Source organism: Channa argus, chromosome 7 (assembly GCF_033026475.1).
Source record: "Channa argus isolate prfri chromosome 7, Channa argus male v1.0, whole genome shotgun sequence".
In the NCBI taxonomy this organism is placed as follows: Eukaryota; Metazoa; Chordata; class Actinopteri; order Anabantiformes; family Channidae; genus Channa; species Channa argus.
The window spans coordinates 22846378-22868346 of NC_090203.1; the positions used below are offsets into that span (position 1 = coordinate 22846378).

A 21969-nucleotide genomic window follows, 5' to 3' on the forward strand; every position below is an offset into this window, starting at 1 on the left:
GTGCTTAAACACATTTTTTTTCCATTCCTACTTTCAAAAAACAAAAAAAGAAACCTTTTATAACTCTCTCTCTGTCACACACACACATTTCACATCACAAGGACAGTGGCTGTCAAGGGCAGTGAGGCCAGCCCTTCATACTGTGGACTATAAACACATACAGGTTGCCTGCATGGCCTCCTGCCTATTCTCAGATGGCTCAGAAAGGTGTCTGTAGTACCCACAGGGTGACTCTGCCACTCGGCTTGTCGCCGGTGTCAAGCGTCTGCTTTAACCCGCATTTAGCAGGTTGGTGTGGGGTCAACTAAACAAAGGTCAGTGTGTGTGCAAGAAAAAAAAAAAAAAACAACAACCTGCAAGCACCGTGGGAAAGAAGGAAGACAGGAAGGATGGTCTCATGTAGCAAGTAACTGTGAGACAAAGACAGGAGTTTTCTGCCAAGCTGTCGTAAAAGGTGTAAATTTCACTTTCATTTTAAAATACCTTCAAAATAAAATGAGTGTAGGCGCTGAAGAAAGGGATTTTTGAGCCTTTCAGGCAGAACATTATGAATCATTAACAATATAATCCCAATCTATCTTTTTTCTTAGAAATATTTTAAACATTGAAGCCATTTCCACTGGAATGTTCTGTAATCTGCATGAATATGATTTTTAGCTGCATGGCTCTTTACTCTGCCTATCATTTTATTAATAATTGTCTATTATTTTGCTGTTTTTAAAACTATAATTCCTTTCTAGAAGTTTTTGCTGTATTTGTTTGTATTGAGCTTGCTTACTGGAAATGTGGCTTAAGGAGTGTTTACTGTGCATCTCTGCTCATCCTGGGTCACTGGGTGATGGTCTCAGCTGAATTCTAAACACCTACAATTAAAACTGTAAATTTATGGTCTAGCTGGCTCCTATGAATTTTTTATGTGAGCCTTCATTCTGCTGCTTAGATGTAATATGCAATGATGGGCTGATCAGTAATATAAACTGTCCTTTCTGCTAAAGGTAAATACTTTTTCCATAATTTTTTTTTTTTGTGGTTTTATGGTTTTTTTTAATTTTTTGTTGCAATACAAGTTGCACCTCAAACATTTTAATAACATACATTTGTTGTTTTAATTAGCAAAATGTGTGTGTGACGGTGTGTAATTTACAGCAAATACAATTACCCGGTTTAAATTTAACATGGGCATGACTTGTGTTTTTGCAATATTGCTGTAGCTGTGGCTGTGTGTGTTTGTGTTGGAATTAATTAAAGCCCATAAAATAAAGCACTTTATCCCTGAATCCTGTAAAACAGGTTTGAGGACTTACAGTAGATGGCATCTGCAACATCGATCTATAATAACCTTTATCTTCCCTTCTTTTTAATTTCCCATTAAACTACCTGAATGCATTATGCACCGCATCTTATTTTTTCTCTCCACTATTTCACGTAAAGCACTGGCATTGAAAGCAATAAATTGAGACGCCCCTTGAGACAAAATTTGAGACGACACAATTCTTCCAGGAAACTTTAATTGTTTTGACAACTCCTCACAAGTCAGTGAAGGTCAAGTCCAACAGTGCAGATGACAGTAATGTACAAGTGCCCTCTCCCACTGGCAGGAGGGTGGTGAGGTAAATTCGGTGTTTAATATCATGAAAAATAAAGCCTTTTTTTTTCTTTTTTTACAGTAACTGCTGATTCTCTAACTGAAAGACAATTACAGCCTGACTACAGTTGTTTTCCATCCAAAAAAGAGCCTGTTAATGTTCACATGTTATTTTTTTCATAACCAAGGTTTAATGATTTGAAGGTGTCAATCATTAACTTCTCAAGGAAAAACAGAATCTAAAAGAAACATTGTGTTGCAGTGATTTCTGGGTGTTATATTGTTGAAACTAACTGGTTCATTTTTCATTGTTTAATTCATTTTTACCAATGTAACAGAATCAAATCGGGCCTTAAAAAAAAAAAAAAAAAAGATCAAACAGCAGACTGAGCCAGCTGGGAGCAATGGGTCAAAGTTGTCCTAGTTAATGAATACAAAACAATTTAAGAGAAGGCTAAGCAGGGCAAATAAGAAAGGAACTTGTGTTGAACTCCACCACATATCTACACAGGGAGGGCTGCTTCAGTGCACATTCAACATCTCTGCAATGAGCCTGGCATGCTACATATTCAACTAGTCCAAAAACACTGCAAAGAGTTAACAGGTTTCATCATGTGAGGACATTATTTGTAGAGAGCATAACCACATTCATTCACTAAAGACTTAAAAGTGGAAACACAATATTTACATAACGACAAAAAGGTTTTAATAAAAATATCTTATAATTACAATAGTCTATGTTTAAGCATATAAGTCTTCCTTTCACATACTTTTATAGAACATTTGTGTCTCTTTATTTACATGTCGTAATTGTCTCGAATCAGAATTGTTCTTCTTTACAATATCAAACATTTTAAGATCCCAGGGATGACATCCCTGTTCAACACAAATCATCTATTTTAAACAATAGATGTCCAAAAGAGGGTATATGCTGATTTTCGCAGTTTAGTAAAGCTTTACACTGGAGTCATTTTTAGTTTTTCTTTAAGCACAATTCACAAACAGTTTTCAGAGCTGTTGACAGTCGGGTTTCCAACAGAACTTCTCAGCCTGGGGAGTCCATGTTTTCACTCTTTAAGAAACAAGTGGCAAGAAGTGAAGTTACAGAAGCTTAAAACACACCATTTCCTCATTCAACTAAAAAAAAATAAAAATTATTAATAGTGATTTTTAAAACGTATTTATTTGGGTTTAATTCCGCCCAGCGATTTTGAAATCCCCTCGTGATTGTGCCTCCAGTTGGGTGTGAGTCCCTGGCGAAGCTTTTGCTGGCTTTGGAGCAGCTCTGTGCAGCCTGCACACCTGTGGAGGGGATGAATAGAGGCAGGGGCTGGGTGAGCCGCAGAGCTCCAGACTGACTGGCGCCACCAACAAAATAGAGGCCATGCTTGATCAACAACCCAAAACAAACCAGGTCAAACAACAACCATGCAGCTCCTCAGGCTGCTGGGAAGGCTGACGAGAGGCGGCCGAGACTCTCTAAGAGAGACTGGGAGAGTGTCTTATTGTCTCTCTCTCTCAAACACACACACACCTGGTACATACTTTAGGTCTTATAGAGGTGTGTTTGGATTCAGTGCTACAAGTTTGACATTAAATCCAGAAGAGCAGCTTCACTAGACTGGGAGACAGAGTGAATGCCAGACAATGAGGGAGTGAGAAAGGAGTCTGTGTGTGTGTGTGTGTGTGTGTGTGTGTGTAAGAATGAAAGAGAGGGCAAGTTGAGGTTTTTAACCCTCTCTTCTTTCCAGATTGCTACACCAGCGACAGTTATTGCGCAAAGCACAGCTGCCTCTGAGGTCGGTGCCAATTTCATGTTGCTCAAATATTTTTTGGCCTGACATCTACTGGCCTCCCTCTAGCGCTTGTCAATTTACAGCACATAGGCTACAGTGACCAAGTTCACGGGGATGCTTCAACAACAGCCGCGTATGGTGTTTTTAATTTCCTACTGGCCGCAAATCCAACCTCTGAATGTAAACAAAACTAAATTCAACCCAAAAACAATTCACATATTGTATAATTTTAAGTCCACTTACCAATACAGTGCGCGTGTCTCAGCGGCATAAAATCGAGTCCTCTGGCTTTTTTACTATTGACGTCCTCTACAAACAAAAAGAAGAAATAGAAAGTGGTTTAGCTCTCATGAATAAGAAAACTTCATAAAGGCATATATCCCATTATAAATTCTCTCAGGCTATTGAAAAACAAATTGCCCTTATTGTGCGCAGTGGAGTGGGCTGCAGGATGAGGTACTTCACCAATCCTGGGATAAGGTGGGCCTCTGACACACAGTGTCATTGTCATGCAAATCATACAGCCCGCAATCAAGTGCACAGTCTAACCTAGCCCAAACGCGTTTTACGCATGATTTCTCATGGCTGGCCGGTAAAGCTTTATGATTATTTTCAGACTTTGCTGCTCACGTTGAAAGGACAATGACACATAACGGGCATGACGCGCTTTGTCTGGCGAACAGCAGTCTGGCACGGGGATGTCCCCGCTAAGTCCAAGTGGAAACGATGACTGGAGAGTCGCCTCGGCTGCCTAAAGGCTTACCTGGTGGTGGTCAATGTTGAGCACCGTCAGCGGTGTCCGGCTGGGGTTGGAGGCTGGAGGTGGGCAGGTGCCGGTCCGCTGTTGTGGCTGTTGTTTATGGAGAGAAGGGTGCGTCTCCAGGGCCAGCTGCAGGTCCAGGATGTAGTCTATGACATGCTGGAGGATCTCCACTTTGCTGACTTTCTTATCCTGCGGAATGGTCGGCACCAGGCGCTTCAATCGGCTGTAGCAGTCATTCATGTCGTACTGCAGGCAGAACAGGTCCTCTTCTTCCATCCTGCACCGGGCGATGTTGAGGCTCTGCTTCGACAGATAGTGCAGGGAGAGCTGGCTGCTGCTGGAGGAGGAGTCCTGGGGGCGGACTGGAGTAACAGCCTTCATCTTTGATAGCCAACGTCTCAGAGCGAGCCAACGAGGGGGGGTGGAAAAAAATCAGCAAATTACACCACAGGCAGCAGGAGGAATCTGAGATTAGACCACGTCGGTGTAAACACGACAAACGCTTCACTAATAAAGCTTCAAATCATCGAGAGAATACGATCAAGCAAAAGGCGGATTTCTAGTCTATCAACACATCCCGTAGTGCCTCACAGTTCCTCTTACTTCAGCAGGCTCGGTGTGAAAAGGAATGAATAGATTTCCTACATTTATAGAGGAGAGGGGAGGCGCCAAGCCAGCAGAAGCTGGTCAATCACCGGCAGCCCGCTGCCCACCGACCCGACAACGGAGCCGAGAAAAAGGCGTGTCTCATCACTGTGTGCGCTGTGGTGGGCTGCCTGTCGGTAGGAGGTGTGTGTGTGTGTGTGTGCGTGTGTGAGAGAGAGAGAGAGAGAGAGAGCGACAGAAAAATAATGGGAAATAGATGTTGAAGGTTTTCTGATTGATCCAGTTTGAGGTAATAGTGAAATTCAAAATTCACTTCGCTGATACGCATCGGTTTGTATCTTTAGTACCATAGTGTCTGATGCGTAATTGCGCAAACGCTTGTATTGATTCATCTGGTGACAGAGGATCCTGAGCCGAACCAATTTGTCTGACAAAAAAAAAAAAAAAACTCACCCTGGAAAACATCACATGACAGCAGTCAATCAATAAAAATATTGAACCCAAAGTAAACCTGGTAATAATAATAATAAAAAAAAGAATATTCCTTTATTTTTTACTTGCAGCATAGTTGTGAAACTCCAAGATGCTTTAAATTAACGCTTCATTTTAATGAAACATTACATTTCTGATGTGTTTGTGTGTTGCAGTGAATGTTTCGTGTCCTTATTGAAGCTACATTTATTTCCCATCCTTCAGCACATTGCATTTGTGCTTTGACACTCGCTCGTTTTTAATCAGACTTATTATTAGCAACTCAAACGTGAAAATGACTCACAAAGACAAATCAACATCTCTGATAGAATAAATTGTTATCATGAGTATGTGTGAATTTAAAAAAAAAAACCCAAAACAATTCTTAGCCCTGACTGCAGCACTGAGGCTCTTTGACAGGCCCAATTTGGCGGCGCCTCCTTTTCATTCCATCCCAAAGCTGTGTGTTACTGTGCCTCGTACATTCCTCCGCTCTCCGCGGGCCGCGTCGCCGCTCCGCTCCTTCCTTCGCAGCAGCGTGTTGAGCCGCCCCGCCGGGTAGACTGCCCGGCGCCACACATCGGGAGCCCGTCCATTCACACCCAACTTTTCTTTCTTGCTTTCTTTCTTTCTTGCTTTCTCGCTTTGCAGGCAGGTTGCCAAGACAACATGGAGGCCACTCTCAGTATCAGTTCAGCCTGAGTCCTGAGTGTTTTCAATCCAGGATGCACATGGGGCCCTATAGGGTTCGCTCAAGAAGGGATGACACCCACCTCAGAGCTTGTTTGGAGGTTTAATGTCCCAAACTTTATGGGAACCACCACAGCCTCCTCTGTCATGAATACTGAAAGGCTTAAGTTGCTTCAAATGGGAACTTTCCTCCTCTCTCTGTCTCTCTTTTTTCTGTTGCCATGGGAAGTGACTGTTCTGCTCAGTAATTTGTGCAACAATGTTTGGTTCAGGGACAACTTCAAAGAGGTCAGTGGTATGAATCTTTGATAGGCCTTCCACTAGCGACATGGTGCATGAACTCTCGCCAGTGACAAGCAGGTGACAGATGGGGTCTGAGAGGAAAACACTGTCCGATTTAGCTTCAGCCATAACTTCTAAGTACCACCACTTTGACCTTTTATGTTCATAATAAAAGAGGAAGTTGGAGATGATACAGAGTAAGAATTTCAACTTTTTGGCTCCGTCACCAGAGGCTGATGGGTTGAAAAAAAAACCCCCTGCTGCCAAGAATAGGTTTTTCCATATAAAACAATTCATTTCTTCAGACTTTCTCAGCAGACAAAAACAGACATGCATGAAGCTGAAGTGAGGCATTTAACTCATTTCTGTCTCAACTTTGTCAGCAGGTGTGGTTGCATTTGACTGTGGATGTGTGAAATGTTTTCCCACCAAAGATGAGTTCTTCCCGAATTGTTCTCGTTGGGTAATAATTTCCGATACCGTATCTGAAGGTTTAAAAGCCGCATTTACAACGTACGGGATTCATTCCAGTCTAATGTAATGATTCATGCTTTCACTTGTGGCCTTGAAATAAATCTAAGAAATCTCTCTGCTTGGTGTTGGACTTTAATATACTTTCCCCCATAAATTTGCGTCAGTTATTAACAGCTGTTTTGACACACCTGACCTTTGAGCAAACCCATTGTAGATTGTTAGCTCTGTTGCAACCGCCACTTTTATTTTAGCTGCCCTAACCTTAGTGGAGCCCCAAGCGAGCTTTTGTGTTGACCCTCCACCACCACCTTCACAAATATCACATAGGAAATAAATATAAAGGCAGTAGGTTCCGTCAAAATTTGGGATTTGTTTTTTTGTGATAACACCTGATAAATTACCTGTTTGCTGTGCAGAAAAGCATTTAAGTCTAACATAGACGGTGAACATTTAAATTATTAATGAAATGAGCGCTACTGTGCCACGTGCGTAACATGCGCCGTTCCTCTCCCACACACATCAGAGACACACACATCCATCCTGCTGCTGTGTGATGGCCACAGCGATTAACAAAGAAGATGAGCTACCGACATTCTACATTTGGCTGTCAGAGTGAGAAGGTGTCTGAAGATAAATGTGTGACAGTGTCGATAAAATGCACTGGGGCCCCGAATAGAACTGTACAAAGGAAAACAGCTAGTGCCAGGCGGAGGGGGTAGCAGGCTAGATGTTAGTTTGGCAGCTACAGTGGTTTACCAACTAGCCTCAAGAGTCACCAGGCACGCTGGCACCTTACTTTTACTGATGTCTCTAAGCTGGTTTTCTTTAGGACATTTTGTTGTTTGAGCTTTAACGGATTACGGTGTCGATGCCTGATGTTCGATGGCTAAAAGGCGCCTTTTGACTCTGTGCTCTGGAACCTGGTTCTCGTCGGCCTTCAACCCTGTTCTCGCTCAATGATCTGTCTAACAAACCGTTTTAACGTGCAGTGATCTCAAAGTTACTCAGAACAAAGGAGGAAATACAATTGCGCATTATCTCTTTGCCCTTCTGTGTTTGCTTCCTCTGCATGTACATCTCTAATTGTGGCCCTTCTGGCACCACTTCCCTAAAGGTTTATAGCAGTGCTGACTGGGGACTGCAGCACAGTAGAGACTCATTAGCCTACTAGATAAGCCGGATAGGTGAAGCTTTCTGTTTGTTGTGGCTACACACCGTGGAGATGGAGATCCGACTACTTAACCACTCTACTTTATCTGACAAAACTGCCTGTGTGCAGTTCAGAAGGGAAAATGAGAGTCGGTAAATAAAGTCTTGCATTAGAAGCACTTCAGCTAATTTCACATGCAGTGGGCCAACAGTGCTGCAACCATACACAATGTGGAAATTGCATGAAGGCCACATCTGTGCAAGAGGTCTCCCTGGGATGTGGTTGAAGTTGCAATGAGTGGTGACACACACACACACACACACACACACACACACACTGGTGTCAGAGGTGGCCTAACACCTCTAATTCCCTCATGCTATTAAAACATAAGATATCTTACTTCAGTGAGCATCTTATGATGGTGAGCAATAATAAGGGCTACCACCTGACACCACCTTTGTCTTTTAAAGATACTGGATGTTTTTGTGAGGATTACATTTACGTTTTACTGTGAATAATTTATAGTCAAAACCTACTACTACATACTTACAAACACATATTAGATCCAATAGAATTACATCCAATATTTAACTTTTTTGGCTAAAGAAATTAAATGTAAGGTCGACTCATTATCCACATAGGTAATATATTTGATCCCAGCCCACAGACCTACACCGTTATATCTATATATAGGGTTGTGAGGTAACACAGACTCATTTTAACAAGCAAAGAACATGATTTTTCAAATTTTCCTTGACATATGTGCATTATTACATGTATCAAATACAGTTTGACTGAAGATCCTTTACGTGTAAGATAAACAAAGACAAATGCTTAATCCTGTCACAGGAGAACTAAACTAAACATATATCAGTTTTGTGGGCAACATATTTTCACCCTCTTTACTGTTGACATGATAAGAACTCATTGACAATTAAATTTAATAACAGATACTGAACAAATAATTAAGAATTTCTGGACAGTGGATTTTCTTTCCACCAAAATATGTCATATTGCAGCACAACTTCCTGTTTCTCCATTAAGTTTAGAGAAAGATCATGAATACACAGAAACACTCCACCCACAACATGCCTTGTAATCCCAGTTTCACCACAAAGGCATAAAGTGAGCAGCACATTAGCAGTAGTGCTTTGTGTGTGTGTGTGTGTGTGTGTGTGTGTGTGTGTGTGTGTGTGTACCCTAGAGGTACAGTACAAAGTGTTGGTCACATGTGTTTTGGAAGCACTCACAGCCCAGTAAACAGTCACTGGGAAATTAGACTTGGGCTCCAGTTATTTATGCAGTGGAAGTGAGACGAGAAAGCTGTTCCTGGATTAATTGAAATCAGAGTGCGAATGAATCGGCTTCTTTGTGGTCATGGCATAAGTCTGCCGTTGTCTCAAATCCTTCCAGTCCCTCCTGCCCAATAGCAACCTTGATGTACCCTGATTCTCGACACCCGCCTGTGCACTTGCTCCCTATTCCCCTTCATTAGCTCTCCCCGAACAGTGTGTCCGCGCTCGTCTGTCATTCGATTTCACATGTAGCTTCCGAGCCCTTTTTCGAGTGCCCCTGTCTGCCAGCTTTTTGACCAACTGCCCCAGTTTTGGGCCTTGTTTTTTTTTGTCAGCTCTCTTTTGTCTTGACCGCCTGGTGTTTTTGCCTGCCCAATGCCAACTTCTCCCACTCACTCTTTGAATAAAGGTTAACTGCCTGAACTTTTACATGGTGTCTCTGAGTCATTCAATTCTGTTTTTGCGCTTTTTGAGTGGTGACAGCACAGCAACTGGCCGGCCAGGCATTTCCGATAAATGAGGGTCATATACACACTCAAAAGTCCTGAATTAAAATTATTGATATAGCACCTATTATAATACAATACTTGAATTAGATTTATCCAGTACCAGTGAGTTGTTCCGCCTCAGTGTTGGTGTATTTAATACATCCCCATTTGGTCAAAAGAACTCTTACTTAGGTCGTTTTCTATGCGTGTCACTGGGTATATTTAGCTTATTTATGTGACTCACCACAGGCTCAAAAATTCAAGCAGAAATGTATTTGGACATCTCAATTGATCTAAGTTGGATCAGTCTGTTTCACTCTGGTATTTGAGGATTCTGCTGGTTTACATCCTGATCCAGTTTCATCACACTAATCTATCCATCTAAACATATTTAATGTTGACATCAGGAATCCAGAGAGTTGACCTTCCCAGCGTGTGAGGATATGTGGGAAACTAAAAATGCCCAAAAACAGCATGCAAAGGGGGAAGTAAAGATGCCAACCGCACCATGACTGCTTGTGTCGGGCGTTAACACACACATTGTTCTTCTCGGCATGTGCATGAATTTGCACACATCTCGGTCCCTCATGGCCCATCTCCGGGCACCATTGTGGCTACCACTGGACATCTCCGCATGACCCGCATTCTCAAAAACACTCACAACAGTCCCTGACATTTAAACTGGGCGCCAGCTGTGTAGGCTGCTTGTGGTTTTGATAGGAGTTAAAATGGTCTCTCCATCTTCCATAGTGGACACAATTTGCCAAACAGTTGTCCTAGAGTAAAACAGAACCAATTAAGTAGCTTTAAAAAAAAAAAATCCAGCAGTTGGATCAGCTTTGAGTTTTTCTGTTGTCTGGTTGTCATGTGGTGCTACAGCTTGCACAACGTGTCCTTAATCCCTCAAAATATACTCCACCTATTTGTGTGCACAGTTTTAACTATCTGTCTGTTGTAAGAAAACTGCTGGTATCTCCTGAACCCAGATCTGTCTGCATGGGCTGGCTCAGCTGTGCTTGTGATGGGTGGTGTCACACTTTTTTTTTTTGTTCTCTCCAGGTGACACAGTTTGCACAACATGTCTTATTCCCTGATGGACTCCCAGCTAAACACAACAGCTCTCTCTGTGTCATTTACACAGGTGCATTTACTGTTTACACTGTGCAACCTGAGTAACCATCCACACACATGCACACACACCCACACACCCATACACACACACACAAACATTTGCAAAGATTCACACTAATGCATCCCCATAGATACCTCAGAGACACATTACATTAAATAAAAAATTGGCCACTGCTCTGTGCGTCCACCTGTGAGCTGCCTGTTCAGTAGCCACAAACTATTCTTAAATGAACTGTTCTAAAAATGGGCATCTGTGTTCTGGGCCACACTCATTCAGGTCACAAGCAGTTTAGTCAAGTGTGTGGCCACTTGGTTTTTCATAATTCTCCCAGCTGCTACTTTCACTTCCCCATTTCCCACCATGGTCACATCAAACACTCCTGACCTGGTGTTTTGGACACTCACTCAGCTTTGCCTTGTCCTATTTGTACTCCAAACTTTGTATAGACTGAACAACATGTAGGTGCAGACAGATATTTTAACGTGTGTGTGTGTGTGTGTGTGTGTGTGGTGCGCTCATAGTGTTTGTGTTGGTCTGTGTGGTGCGTGTGTGAGTGGCAACAGGTGCACCTTTGTTGCATCCTGTTGTACATCTGCTGCTTTGGTTGCTGTCTCTTCGATGGGTAACCTCAGTTCTTTCAGCTTAGGTTTTGTTATAATATTTTATTAGTCAGCTTTTGCAAAAGAAAAAAATGTATAATATTTGGCTCATTAGTTTCTCAAAAATGAGCAGACAGTCAGCTGGACACTGACAGCTGGCTCCCTGTGCTGTTAATGTAAGTTTGGTGACAAGATGCTTAAATAAGCTCAAATGAAAGTTTAGTGGAGAGGACAAGGACAATCAAAACATTAGTTAGTATGAGAACAGCATCTGCAGTCAAATCATTTCATATATCAATCATATAGGGCATAAATTGCACATTGTAGAACAGTGTTTCCCGAACAGAAACCCATGTCTACACACACCTCATGCTGTCTAATACATAAATTAATCTTCATTTTAAAGGCTGACAATTTTGTTGAAATATGTGTGTTTGTGATTTTCTTATGTCTTATGTTATATTTTGTGCCTTACATGACAACATACACCGAGAGGACAGACATTTCAGTCCACTGTATGTCATAGAGTGTCTCTAAAGCTTCTGGAATTTATCCTCATACAAAATAAAAAAACTTTAATGCAGTTCTTACATTGTGCGTAGGATATGAGATTCTTACTGAACTCGAAAGGACGAAGAGAAATTAAGTGTAATAAATAATCTCATGTACTGTACATATGAAAAAACATGCACACATATGTTTAGTAGTTTTTTCTTGAAAAACATTCAAGAAAAATCTTGAATTGCCTCAACTCAGGTTTACGGCCTTTCATTCTGCAGCCTGGATAAGCTTGTTTGTCTGTGCTCACACGTCAAGCTGGCGTGACACTTTTTTTGTTTTTGGAAACCAGAGGTCTGTTGCACATAAACTGACAGGCAGGTGGAAAAGGAGGTTAGCTATTTACAGAAGCGGTGGTCGTACTAAACTTTAAAAAAAAAAAAAAAAAAAAAACAATTCACACACATTCACACAAGTTTAGTCCATAAAGATGAAGGGTCTGAACATGCTTGCTGCGGATGGGAAAACACAACCGTCATTTAAATATTGGTAGGCATAGAAGTTGAGAAGATAGTGGTTGCATCGGGATTCCATTTTGACCAACGAGTTAATCATCAACAAGCAGAAGTAAAAAAAAAAAAAAACAATATGCTAGACTTGCACGTTGCTGTAGAGTTTGTGGGCTTTTGCAACATCTTCAGGTAATAAAGGTACACAGGTAGTTTTCTGTGTTTTTTTTTTTCATTGTCAACAAATCCCACGAAAAGATTAAAACCAAAAATGCACAGTCACCACAAGTATTGAGTGTGTATCCAAAGACTGACGTGCAGAATGTTATTCCTGAAAACACATCAGTGAGTCACAGCAGTGGTTCCTACCAGTCTACATTTGCTCACTATTATCAGGAAGATTCTTTAGACTATCATCCTATTTTTGTTCAAAACTATACATGCCTCATAAAAATAATATAGCAAAAAGCTTTGATAAGCCCCTAATGTTTAGTATACTCTGCATTTCACTGTACCACTGGCCTGGAGTCTTCTCAGACAGAGAAGAACTGTTCCACCAGTTTTCACCAGAAATGTTTAATTTACATGGATAAGAGCAGGAAGGAAAGAATGTATCCAAAAAAAGACCAGTGTAAGAGTTAATGAGGGACTTGACCCTGTGACCTGCAGAGACATTAGAGGTCTATGATGCTGTGTGGTGACAGATTTCAGTCCTTATGTTCCTGCTTATCTGCTTAGCACAACAGACTGCTGGGCAGCAGCTGATGGACAGATTGACTGACATGTCAGTTGATCACTTTGGGCATCAGTTGACATAGTGACTGATTTATAGGAAAATTGTTTTTATCATTATACAAAGATCAGCCACAACACACTTGGGGTCTTAATAATTTCATGAAGTACAAGGGTCAGCATGTTCACTCTGTGCAGTCTGCACAAACTCAATATTCAAGTAAAAGTACAAGTATTGGACTAAAACTACACTAAAAGTACCACTTCAAATGTACTTAGCAAAAGTACTAAGCAGATTAATTTTGCTTAAATTACAAAAGTAAAATGACTCCACTAAGGAAACTGTGTACTTTTGACAAATATTTGAGTATTAGTAAATCATCAGTTTATCTTGTTTTTGGCTCTGGAATGCAGAAATTCCAGTGTCGACCCTTTGCCCCCTTATTAAGAAAAGTTCCCATACCCAGCCTCGTACTTTACGCATGCTTTTCTTCCCTTGGATAAAAACCCTCCCATTCTCTTTCACCCTGTTCTTCCTGGAATCCCCCACCCTCCCTAGCGCCTCTAAATGTGTTTTTTTTTTCCCTTTAAGGGACTTTAAGGAGGAATGTCATTCAACACATTCAACCACGCGCCCCCGAATCTCTGCTGCAAACATGTTCTCACTGATTCTCTCAAAGAATTAATTGCTCCAAATAATCTCACCATCTGGTTGGGGAGGTCCATACCTGTGAGGCTACTTGCATTGCAGAGGTTGTGCCTATTCAGACGCCTGCAATGCTTCTGTGGTGCACTGAGAGAGAGAGAGAGAGAGAGAGAGAGAGCGCGGTACCACGACACTAAAAAGAGGAGGGAATGACAAAGACCACCATCTGCTCGTCTTTCTTGACAGCAAGTGAGACTGCCTCACTATGATCCAACTACGGACCACGAGCTGGAATGTCAGTGAAGGAGGATGGGGACACAAAATAAGAAAGAAAGCAGGCAGGGAAAGCATCTTGAGATCGGGAGAATGTCTTCTACCATTTATTCCCTTCTTTACTTCCACGTGTGGTGTGGTTAGCTCATTGTTTGCATACCTTTAAACCGTCATCCAAATGTTACGCAAAGTTTTGAAATGTTGCAAAAGATAAAATGCAAATCAGGTGCGTTTTCAGCAGCTAAGCTGAAGCTGGAATCTCTCCTAATGTCAGAAACAGTGCAGGTACAGAAGCACCGTGATGCTCACAGTCTCACTAATCAAGATTTATAATTCCAACCCACCATTAATATTTATGGAAGCATCTTCAGCTACAATTTAGAGCTTCAAGCGATAAAATAATGTAAACACATGACTACTTTCATTCTGGCCACTAAATCCTACTTTGTCTAAAATGCTGAGGCACATTGACTTTCCAAATGAGCCAGTTAAGGGCTACCACATGTCTTCAAGCACCAGGGTGTGGACAAATGTTCAGACACCAGAGACATAATCGTCAGCAGTGGCTTGAGGATGGGAGTCACTTCAATAGTTTGGAGCCGCATTAAAGACAGGTATCTGTCTGCAGGTGAACTACTGACAGCGTGGTGGAGTTCCTAAAGTAGACATTTTTTTAGTTAGGTACTTTTATGTGGAACGGCCTCTAGGGCTTATCGCAAGCTCCGAACATCAATCACTGACTTGAACGGGTACCTGAAGCGTCAGCATTTGAAGCAGAAAGGACCGTGCACTTTAGGAATGAGAAAGGACTGGACATACACAAAGTACGACAATGACACCGATGGCGCAGCTGTTACATACACAAACAGTTTGGTGAAAAGCTATAAAGATAAGGATATCACCCACCCTCAGTGTAGTTGGTACCCGCACGTGAGAAGGGGAAGCATAGAGGGACTTAGATGATCCCACAGAAGCAATAAAATCTCAAAATTCATCCGAACACATTATGCTGCCATAAATGAGAGGAGTGAGAGAGTCAAATTTAAATAACCTCCTCTGCTGTCAATAATGCTTCTCACATTGCTTGCAGGATGTATCTTGTACATCATGGGCTGATTTTATTGTGTGTGTGTGTCTGTGTGTGTGTGTGTGTGTGTGTGTACATGTGTTCTGGGGGGGTTGGAATGTGTTTTGCTATGTGGTGGAAATGACCTGAATGAAGGTTTCGTACCCTACAGTGTGAGCAGTGTGAGCGGCTGTTGTTGTGGCCTTTCTTGTGCGAGCAGTGTGTGCTTACTCTTTGTGCTCCGCGGTGTTTGAGCCCTCTCCACCTCCACACCCCTGGGAAAGTGTAACAGGTGTGGCTTCCAGTGCAGCAGCAGCTAAGGGGCTGAGGGCAGGCAGGAAAGGTGCTCTGACCTCCCTCTGCGTGCTGCGGCCCAGCATGCTTCCATCGGCCTCCGACCAGCGGAGCCTCGCTGGCTTCAGCGGCGTGTCTGAGAGAAAAAAGACAAGGAATGTGCTAGCTAATTACTTCATTAGCATGACAATCACACGGGGAGGTCACATCATATGGCCCCGAAAATACAGTTTCACCACAGCGCTGCAGGCATCCAGAGGCCCTCCTCTACCTGCTCACTGACTTCATTACTCTTATAGCAAATCAAGTTTCCAGCTTTTCAAATTTGTTGAATATGTTCATTTTACATCATAATAAAGGCAGAAGCGCAAATATATTCAGATCCAAAATGTTTTGAAGGAGGTTTGCCCATAAAACCAAGGGGTTGGGTGCCATTTATCAATTATTGTAACCTTCACACAGTGATTGGCAGGGTTTGTAAAGGTAGAAGTCTAGGTGACATTGTATTGTCTTTCAATATTACAGTTTTTAGTATTCACACTCCATCTGTAACTATGTATACTGCATATACAAAGAAGTTTAAAACCATGAAAACTCTGAGTGTCTTGCTCTTTATTATGATGGAAGGTGCTTCAACCTGCCTTCCAGTCCACTCTGAATAGCTGTGCACATTTCTTGGACTCTTTTTGGCTGACACTTTGTATGAATTGCTTGTTTTTTTGGTTCTAGGCTTAAGAATGAACTTAAAGGGACATAAAAAGAAGTTTGTTTTGGAGCAGTGTATTATTTATGACTGAATGTTTAACTATAGCCTGTTATTATGATGCTAAAACAGATTCTTCAATATTTAAATGTTAACTTTCCCAATTTATTAAGCAAACAACTGCATAGCATTTGGGACGTAACACAATCTGTTATCAGGCCCAATGCTCAGCCCGTGAGTGAATCCTCCAGCTCTGAATTGTGGAGACAGTTTGATGTATTTTGGAAGGTGTGCAGCTTTTTCCCACAGCCCTCTGTTTCATATCCCACAACATTAGCAGTTTGGTGCCTAGAGATTTTCAGAAATGGACTTGTCATGGAGAATTGCATGCTTGGTCTTGAATCCAGCGTGGAGTAAGAAAGGCTTATTTTCAGAGGCGGCGTTAGTACCCTGAGCTGGAGGCAGCCTCTGAAGTGGTGTTTGCAGTGCAGGGAGAGGAGCCAGCACAGATGGTTAGGTACCAAAGGCAGCAGCCTTTTTCTCATGCCTTTAAATGGGAGCACTCTCTTTCTTAGCTAATATTTAGCTCCTTCAAATGCTAATGGAGTGGCTTCGCTCTCCAAGGTTAGCATAACAACTATGGGAAGCCTTTAGATCTCAGACATTTGTTTACCAGATGAAAGAGCCTTCACATCGTAAGAGCAGAGAGGGAGAGAGTCAGGCCTCTCAGCACTATATCTCCACACACTCAGTCAATTTCAAGTCACTGGCCCAACTATTTTTCTTCTCTGATGATTTTGAGCGGAAACTGTTACCATACATAAATGTGATGTCACATTATGTGCGTGCGTGTGTGTGAAGTAGGATTCTGTATTACAATAAATAAAGGCTGGGAGAATACATAGCAACATAACTTCAATTGAGTATTATCATCCAAAATGTCAAAAAAATATATTTGATACTTTGTAGAATTTATTTATATCATTTATTTAAACCCCTTTGCTGATTATTTTAATATGAAGCATTGTGCTTGATATTGTCATATTTTGTAATTTGAGCCTTTCATAGCTCAGTATAAAACAGAACAATTTTGGTTCCTGAATCTTGTTTTTCTTTCAGTTTACGCTGTTTCATTTGCTGTTTTTATTGTTTTTAGCTGCATCTGATCCATTGTTAAGTAAAAGGAAAATGACTTATATCACCATGGAAACACCAGTAGTGAACACAAAATACTCAGAAAGAAAACCAAAAGGCCAGATCACCCCCCCCCCCCAAAAAAAAGCCCCCCAAAAACAGCAGCCTTGGTTTTGATCAGAGCTCTCAAATGTTATTGACGTGTTCTAGTTCTGTGACTTAAAAAACAATTCTCCTTTGTGTGTGCGCTTTTTTTTTCATTTGCTCGGGGGAAAGAGAGATAACTCAAATTATAAAATATGTATCAAAACAGAAAAAAAAAATAGAATGGCCCATAAAACAGTCCACAATAAGTAGCAGCGTTTCCCCTGCTGAACAGTTTCAGAGGCAAACAACTCATATTATACTATAATAAAGCACTATCTTTCCTGCATCGCCAAAATGCATTATTCACTTCCAGTTGCCAAGAGGAGACTCTAGAGGATGGTTAAGAACGCACAATATTTATGTAGTATGCCGCAGTCCTGCTACGTACGCACACACACACACACACACCCAAACATCTCTCTCTTTCTCTCTCTCTCTATCTAACTAACTAACTATATATATATATATATATATATATATATATATATATATATATATATATATATACATATATAAACCCTTTCAGTGACCTAGTCTTTGCTGCCAAGGATCCAAATGGATCAACCACATATATCTCTGTGGAAACCAGGAAGCCTGCTTTTCTGCATGATGTCCTTTGCTCTGTTGGTAACTGAAGAAAGTCCTCAGTATTATTCCCTTTATGTCACACTATCACTTAGTCTCTGGCGTTGGCCCACATATTGTAGATTGTTTATGTCTGTTTCAAGATCCAGGTCAGCTATGACTTTTTCACTTGGGATTTCTATACTAGGGGCAATCTTATCCATGATGGATAGAAAACCCATTCCTTAAAGATGCTAAATATATATTTCCAAAGAGGCTTGGAGAGCATGTAGCCTATGAAGTGCATCAGATTCCTCAGATTAGCAGGGCAGAGTTTAACTCTGCAGATCATTTATGATAATGATATATGGCTGTGTGGTAATAATGTAGACTTTGCAGGTCATCAGGTGATTATGATGATGGCTGTTTTGCTTGTGTAATTTGTAATAGCTGTTTCCCTGGGAATCATATGCCTGGATTTAGACGCTTAGAACAGGGATAAAGTGTTTCAGGACAGTTAAAGTAAAATGTTAAAAGCTTCAAATAAATATTCACCAAAATACATCTTTTTGTGGAAAGAAGCTGTCTCCTGCTGTCCAGACTCACTAAACCGCATTGGTAGCATAGACATTCACAGGTAAAGGTTTTTGAGTGAGACTCACCCTTGTAACCAATCAGAGAAGGCCATTAGTTCTACTTGGTTTGTCCATTTAGTAGCTTTTTTATTTTTGTAATTTAATTTAGAACAAGGGCCTTTGGAAATGGCGCATGAGCTACCCTGGGGGATGCACGATGAAATAGTGCCTGGAGAAATAGTGCCAAAACAGACAAAAGGAGGCAGGATGCAAAAACAGGAAGTGCAGGATTTGAAAACATGGACAACTTAGTGAGTAACAGGTAGTGCAAAAACAAACAAAATATAACCAAGAACGTATTCATGATGAGAGAAATAACCAATAAAGACATATGACAGTTGGGCAGCATATAAGGGCTGCAGCTGTAATGAACATGACACAGTCACATATTATTTCAACTCACTTTTGCAGTGAGGTGGGATTGCATCCAAAGAGGAGAGGAATTTTCTACAGGTGACATTTTTCCTAAACCTAGCAATGTTTATATGATGCCTATACACAACCAAATTGCTCTGATTACATATTTGTAATCCAGCATTTTGTTGCCATTGTGAGAGAGCAGCTGCCATTTTGGATGCAAAATGGCAGCAAGGGCTTCTGTGAGTCATATGAGAGGGAAGGTTGCTTAGGTTGGCAGACTTAATGAAATTATTTCATACCTCTTCATTTTGAAAGCTTAGATTGCTCAAGCTTTATGTTGACTTCTTATGAACTCATTCTTTTAGTCATTCTGGTGTCAGTATCAGTGTTAATGTCAACATGAGACAGAACAAAAACAGGAAATCATCTAAAATGCATGAATGACAGTGGTGGAGCATTCGTTTGGGATGCAGGCGCACGGATAGAAAATGGGAGGGTTGCGGCAGGAAGGGCATCCGGCGCAAAAACTAAATCAACGTGCACAACACATTACACTGTGGCGACCTCTGAACGGAGAAGCCCAAAGCCATTGTGTTCTTAATGCCACTGCCTTTCTGAAGATGATGCATATGTTAATGTTTCATCCATTTTTCCCTTCATTACCACACAAGCCATGACTCAGTGTGATCAGCTCACTATACTCTGGATAGTCATTGAATCAAGATTGAGAGGCCTGGTATTTTGTAGTCAGGGAGGCTACTGCGGCTATTTCAGCGCATTTGAGGTCAGGGCATTCAAGGAGCTGTCTGCTCGGGGCTTGTAGAGTGAATGAATATGAGAGTGACTGTAGCAGAGATGGAGTGTGTGTCTGTGTGTGTATGTTTTGGTGTGTGTGTGTGTGTGTGTGTGTGGGAGAGAGGCAAGAAGATAGAGAGCACACACTTTCACACACACAGACAGAGAGCGGGAGATATGGCTCTTTGTGCTGATGTGTTTAGTGACCTTGCGCTCTCAGTGATGGGCCTCTATCTCCACTTACACAATAGAACAGCAAAATAGGATTCTTAGATACATCAGCACACAGTGGAGCCAGAGACTGGATCTCACTGATGCAGTACGCCCCAACACCAAGGGGGCGAGCCAGGAGGGCATGTGTGTGTGTGTGTGTGTGTGTGTGTGTGTGTGTGTATGGCCTGTGTGATTGTGTGTGTGTGTGTGTGTGGCAGTGGAAATAGCAGAAGTAGAGAGAAGGGAATTCCATCGATCACAGAGGCTAAGAGACATTGGCAGAGCCTCTGGGTGCTTATTGTTTTGCCCACAGTGTGTGGGCGAGCTTCAGCACCCAGCCCGCTAACACAGCACATATGCAGTATTTACTGTAGAGTCAATTCAGAGTATCCAGACCTTTCCATAGATCTCCATATATGCTCTGTTTACTTCTTTAAGACAAATATTTGGCGATTTACTTTCTGCTTCTGATATCAGGACAGATGTTTTGAGTATGACTCGAAAATCCTAATGTTGGATACATTTGCTAAAGACTAGTCTTAAATTGAAAGTTGTGTTGTCGAAACAACACAACTTTCTTCTCTTTTCACTGCTGTTTAAAATGTCTTCAACGCAAGAAGTGCAACACCGTCCCACCCTCTTTCTTCTCCTCCCCCCATGCTCTCTCTTCTTCCTCCTATCATCTGTCCACTTAGCCATGATGCGATAAGACAGGTATGGCTACTCCCACGCTGGATACATCTTGATACATCGCAGCCTCGGCGGTGCGTAAACCCCAAGGTCTTTGTGCTCCTCACGTTGTGCAGATCAATCTCCCAGGCAGGTTCCCAGGAGGAACACAAAGCCTTACAGCTGAGACATTACTGTCCCCCAGCTGCAGAGAGTGAGCAACAGAGAGAGGGAGAGAGAGAGATACAAGGAAGGAGGGCAGGGAGGTGACAAATTTGGAGGGGGGGTTAGGGATTAAGTCTTTTCTTCCAGCATAAGGACCTGTCTCTGAGAGAAAAGACAGAGAGAGGCTCTCTTGAAGGAAGAGAGGGTTTGATCCCATGTTCTTCCCCTCCTCCTCCCGTCTCCTCTCCCTTCTTCTTCCCTCTTTTGTGCGTCTCTCCCACTCACTGTAATCCAACGTGACACAGTTACAGATGGTCTATCAATGCCACAACTCATCAGAGTCCTGTTGAGGAGCCTCGTGGAGGCCTGTGGGGGCCTTATAGGCTGTCCACTACCCTGCCTGTATGTCTGCATGTGTGTGTGCACGTCAATCTATGCGTCCATGTGTGCGTGTGTACCTTCTGTTACTCGTCCCCTTTGTTCAAGTGGGACCAACCAAGGCGGCCGACACAACAGCAATGGCTTTGATATCAGTCTCAGAGAGGATATATGTGGTGTATTTTTGACACGGGGCTATGCAACAACTACACAACAACTCACCGCTACGTGATTCTGCCTCAGCGTGATGGAGAGAAAGAGAGAGGAAAGCAGGCCGACACCTCGACGAATGGGTGTGGAGTGATGTGTTTGTGCCATCTCACTATGGTAATTATGTCTCAGAGGAAAGGCCTTTGACTATATGTCTTATTCCATGCATCCACTCCGAGTCTTAGATGTCATCTCTTGGTACATGAATCGGTGCAGTTTTGTAATTTGTTTTGAAGGTAGAAAACACATAGCTCTTTCTTATGGTAATCAAGCAGTCACTACAAAATATACGGCGTTAGATGTACAGTACGCTCCAATAGCATGGTTATTACAACCCATGCTATTGGACACCTTGATAATGTGAATATGGTAATGACTGTTAGTGACGACCACCTTCTCGTTGCTGCCCCAGCGGAGCACCGCGAAGAAGATGACACTGGCCACCACGGACGTGTAGAACATGTGCAGCACAGTGCTGCTAGTGTTGAAAGACTGAAGCCTTCGCAGGAAATACTGTGAGCCCTGGGCATTTTTTTTTTTTTTTTTAATAAATTGCTGAAGAGTTCATCTTTTAGTCCATTTTTTGCCAGAGGAATGAAGAGAGTCCATCACCAGTTCTTTTGGTGTGCAGCTGGAGATGATTAACC

General features: G+C 42.0%; 1 protein-coding gene across 2 annotated transcripts; it reads right to left on the minus strand.

Annotated features, from left to right (window-relative positions):
- Positions 1–1491: 1491 nt before the first annotated feature.
- id4 (inhibitor of DNA binding 4) lies at positions 1492–4862 on the minus strand. Of its 2 annotated transcripts, none has more exons than XM_067511154.1 (3): positions 4145–4862; positions 3625–3690; positions 1492–2887 (listed from the first exon to the last, which is right to left on the minus strand). In XM_067511154.1, exons 1-2 carry the CDS (start codon positions 4523–4525, stop codon positions 3643–3645), a joined length of 429 nt encoding a protein of 142 aa, XP_067367255.1. In that variant the 5' UTR covers positions 4526–4862; the 3' UTR covers positions 1492–2887; positions 3625–3642. The 2 variants fall into 2 exon arrangements, with proteins under 2 accessions (XP_067367255.1, XP_067367254.1); XM_067511153.1 differs by having other exon boundaries at positions 1492–2657; positions 4145–4859.
- Positions 4863–21969: the final 17107 nt, after the last annotated feature.